This window comes from Hyperolius riggenbachi, chromosome 3 (genome assembly GCF_040937935.1).
Source record: "Hyperolius riggenbachi isolate aHypRig1 chromosome 3, aHypRig1.pri, whole genome shotgun sequence".
Lineage (NCBI taxonomy): Eukaryota > Metazoa > Chordata > Amphibia > Anura > Hyperoliidae > Hyperolius > Hyperolius riggenbachi.
Window position 1 is genome coordinate 55,412,079 of NC_090648.1, and position 1,953 is coordinate 55,414,031.

The window sequence follows — 1,953 nt, forward strand, 5'->3', positions numbered from 1 at the left end:
GTTACCCTGGGTAAACCCTCAAACTACATGGCGGGGGTAAAATTGGTCAGTGATTGTCTGGCCATTCATAAGTTAAAGTGTGTACCAGGTTTGTCTCTTTGCCACCAGTTCTCTCTCTCGTAGAAAGAATTGTTTGAAAACCTACTTCCTAATATGACCGATTCAAAATAATTTGTTACATTTCTATACAGGTGGATTGATGTGCCATTGCTGACTGTCACACCTAAGATCTTCATCTCCAAACCATGGCTAACAAAGGCGACAAGTCCTATTCGTGTCCCGAGTGTGCAGAGAGTTTTCCTTTAAAGTCACAGCTGGAAATTCATCAGATGGCCCATAAAGGAGCAAAGCCATACAGTTGTCCAGAATGTGGCAAAGAATTCTCAAAACGGGGACTGCTGGTCACACACAAGAGGATTCACACAGGAGAGAAGCCGTTTCTCTGTCAGGAATGTGGCCAAAGCTTCAGAACGCAGACTGCATTCACCAGACACGAGAAGATTCACACACACAACAAGTCCTTCAAATGTCCCGATTGCGAGAAATGTTTCTTGCGCAAGAGTCATCTTTTGCAGCACCAGAGGACTCACACAGGAGAGAGGCCATTTCAGTGCACCGCCTGTGACATGTGCTTCAAGCATCACGCCCATCTCATTCAACATCTCAGCACTCATTCAGAGGAGAAGACCCTCAGCTGTATCATATGTGGGATTTGCTTCAAGAGACAGTCCAATCTTAATAGACACTGGAGACGCCACACAGGAGTGAAGGTCCATAGGTGCACGGAATGTGGCAAATGCCTCCAAACCAAGTCCAATCTTATCCAACACATGAAGATTCATACAGGAGAGAGGCCATTCCGATGTTTAGAATGTGGCAAAGATTTCAATCAAAAGACGAACCTTACACAGCACCAGAAGATCCATACGGGTGAGAAGCCATACATCTGTCATGCATGTGGCAAAGCCTTTGCTGTGAGGAAAGGACTCGAACAGCACCGGAAACGATGTCTAAAGCTAATAAGCAAAGATGCTGAAGATTCATGTCGTGTTTAGACTAGGGGGTGAGATCAGTTTCCAAAGCGACCACCAGCTTAGTCATACCTGGATCATTGTTCTTAAATTATTGCAATTGTTGTTTCAGAGAAATGAATATAAACTTATTGACTTTATTCTGTTTCTAAAATGTTCCAATACACAAACAAATCCCAACCTGTGTGAATATGATCTTAAACAGTACCAGAGACGCCAAAAAAGAAGATTTGCGCGTGTGCAGAAGACCCCGACTGATGCAACTTAGCCATTCACCGGGTCTGATTGCGGTTGAACGGTGGCACGTGGGAGGACAGTGAGGGACTCAGAGCTGCTTATGGGGCTGGAGGAGGCCCCAGTTAAATATGAAATCTTTAATTTATGGCATCTCTGGTTTCCTTTAAGCCTGGTACTCAATTTCAATTGTCCAATCACTAACCATTTTTAACACCTCCATCAAAAGTATGTACCAGGCTGGAGAACCGGTTCACACTTCAAGAGCTTTTTCTAAGCGCTTGTGATTTTAAAAGCTCTTGCTAATGTAATGCTCTGTGAGGCCTAGTGCACACCAGAGCGTTTCGGCTGCGGTTTGCGATCTGCTTGTGGGTGCGGATCCGCTTGGGTAATTTATTTCAATGGGCTGGTGCACACCAGAGCGGGAGGCGTTTTGCAGAAACACATAGGCCTGGTGCACACCAAAAAACGCTAGCAGATCCGCAAAATGCTAGCAGATTTTGAAACGCTTTTTCTTATTTTTCTGCAGCGTTTCAGCTAGCGTTTTGCGGTTTTGTGTAGCGGTTTTGGTGTAGTAGATTTCATGTATTGTTACTGAACAGCTACTGTAACAAAAACGCCTGGCAAACCGCTCTGAAGTGCAGTTTTTCAGAGCGGTTTGCGGTTTTCCTATACTTAACATTGAGGC

General features: G+C 44.7%; 1 protein-coding gene across 1 annotated transcript; it reads left to right on the top strand.

Moving 5' to 3' along the window:
* The first annotated feature begins 245 nt into the window (after positions 1–245).
* On the top strand, positions 246–1,055 carry LOC137562103 (zinc finger protein 502-like). The gene has a single exon (XM_068273440.1). It carries the CDS (start codon positions 246–248, stop codon positions 1,053–1,055), a length of 810 nt encoding a protein of 269 aa, XP_068129541.1.
* The last annotated feature ends 898 nt before the right edge of the window (positions 1,056–1,953 follow it).